General features: G+C 61.3%; 1 protein-coding gene across 1 annotated transcript in view; it reads right to left on the reverse strand.

Moving 5' to 3' along the window:
* The window catches only part of LOC104159633 (kinesin-like protein KIF1A), a gene marked incomplete at both ends in the record, with an annotated part of 11986 nt that overhangs the window by 9156 nt on the left and 1898 nt on the right, over positions 1-932 (reverse strand). Inside the window, 3 exon segments of the mRNA XM_009697589.1 lie at positions 60-202; positions 463-541; positions 652-727. Of these exon segments, the coding sequence (XP_009695891.1) occupies positions 60-202; positions 463-541; positions 652-727 (298 nt within the window).

Consider the following 932-nt stretch of genomic DNA (forward strand, 5'->3'; position numbering starts at 1 on the left):
GCAGCAGAGCAGAGCTCCTCTACCAGAGCCACTGCCAGCGCACACCGCGCAATACCTACTGTCGATGATGTCCCCGAGGCCCTGGGCGTAGAGAAGGTCACGCAGGCGTGCCACCTCATCTTTCAGCTCCCGGATGAGCTTGTTGTTGGGGTCCTCGTTGATGACGGCGTTGCAGCGGATCTGCTTGGCACGGTCGGCGTACCTACGGAAGGGCAGAGCCCTGAGCAGCGGTGGGGAGTAGGGGGGGCGCAAACCTCTGCCCCTCCAGCAAGTGATCCTTCGGAGGATCCCAGAGATGGGACAATCCTTTGGCCTCTTGTCTGAGGTTGCAGGGTCACCTCACAGCACGCCCCCAGCCAAGGATGCCCCAGAGGTGAGGGGAGCATGTGACAGTACCTAGGTTTCAGACACACCCCCCCCCGCCTTTGCCTGCTGCAAGGGGACAAGGGTACTTCTTCCTACCTGAGGGTGCTGAGAGTCTCATCGTAGTTGATGTCAGCAGGACTGAGAGCAGCGACCATGGCTGTCCTGGAGTTTCCCCCTACCCGCAGAGATACATCCACATCAGGGAGATGCTGGCTCCCATGCCAGCCATCACCCTCCGCAAAAAAAACCCCCCCCCGAGCCCATGCCGCCCACCCGTGTCCTCACCCAGGTTCTCCCGCAGCAGCCAGGTCAGCACCGAGTCCCGGTAGGGGATGAAATCCGTCTTCTTCTTCTTTTTGTTCTGAGTGATGGAGAGCAGAGGGAAGGGCTGTCAGGCTGCCTGCTCTCTTAAAAGGGAAGGTGACAGCCAGTCCCCAACCATGGGCACTCAGACGAGGACGGCTCTGCCCGGCCACCGTGACCTCAGGCAGCTCCGCTCAGCTCCACAGGTGCTGCCTGTGAAAGGCCCTGCCTGGGTCAGGGTGTGGGGGGGTGTTTAACACCCG

This window comes from Cariama cristata, unplaced genomic scaffold (genome assembly GCF_000690535.1).
Source record: "Cariama cristata isolate BGI_N322 unplaced genomic scaffold, ASM69053v1 scaffold35663, whole genome shotgun sequence".
Taxonomy (NCBI): domain Eukaryota; kingdom Metazoa; phylum Chordata; class Aves; order Cariamiformes; family Cariamidae; genus Cariama; species Cariama cristata.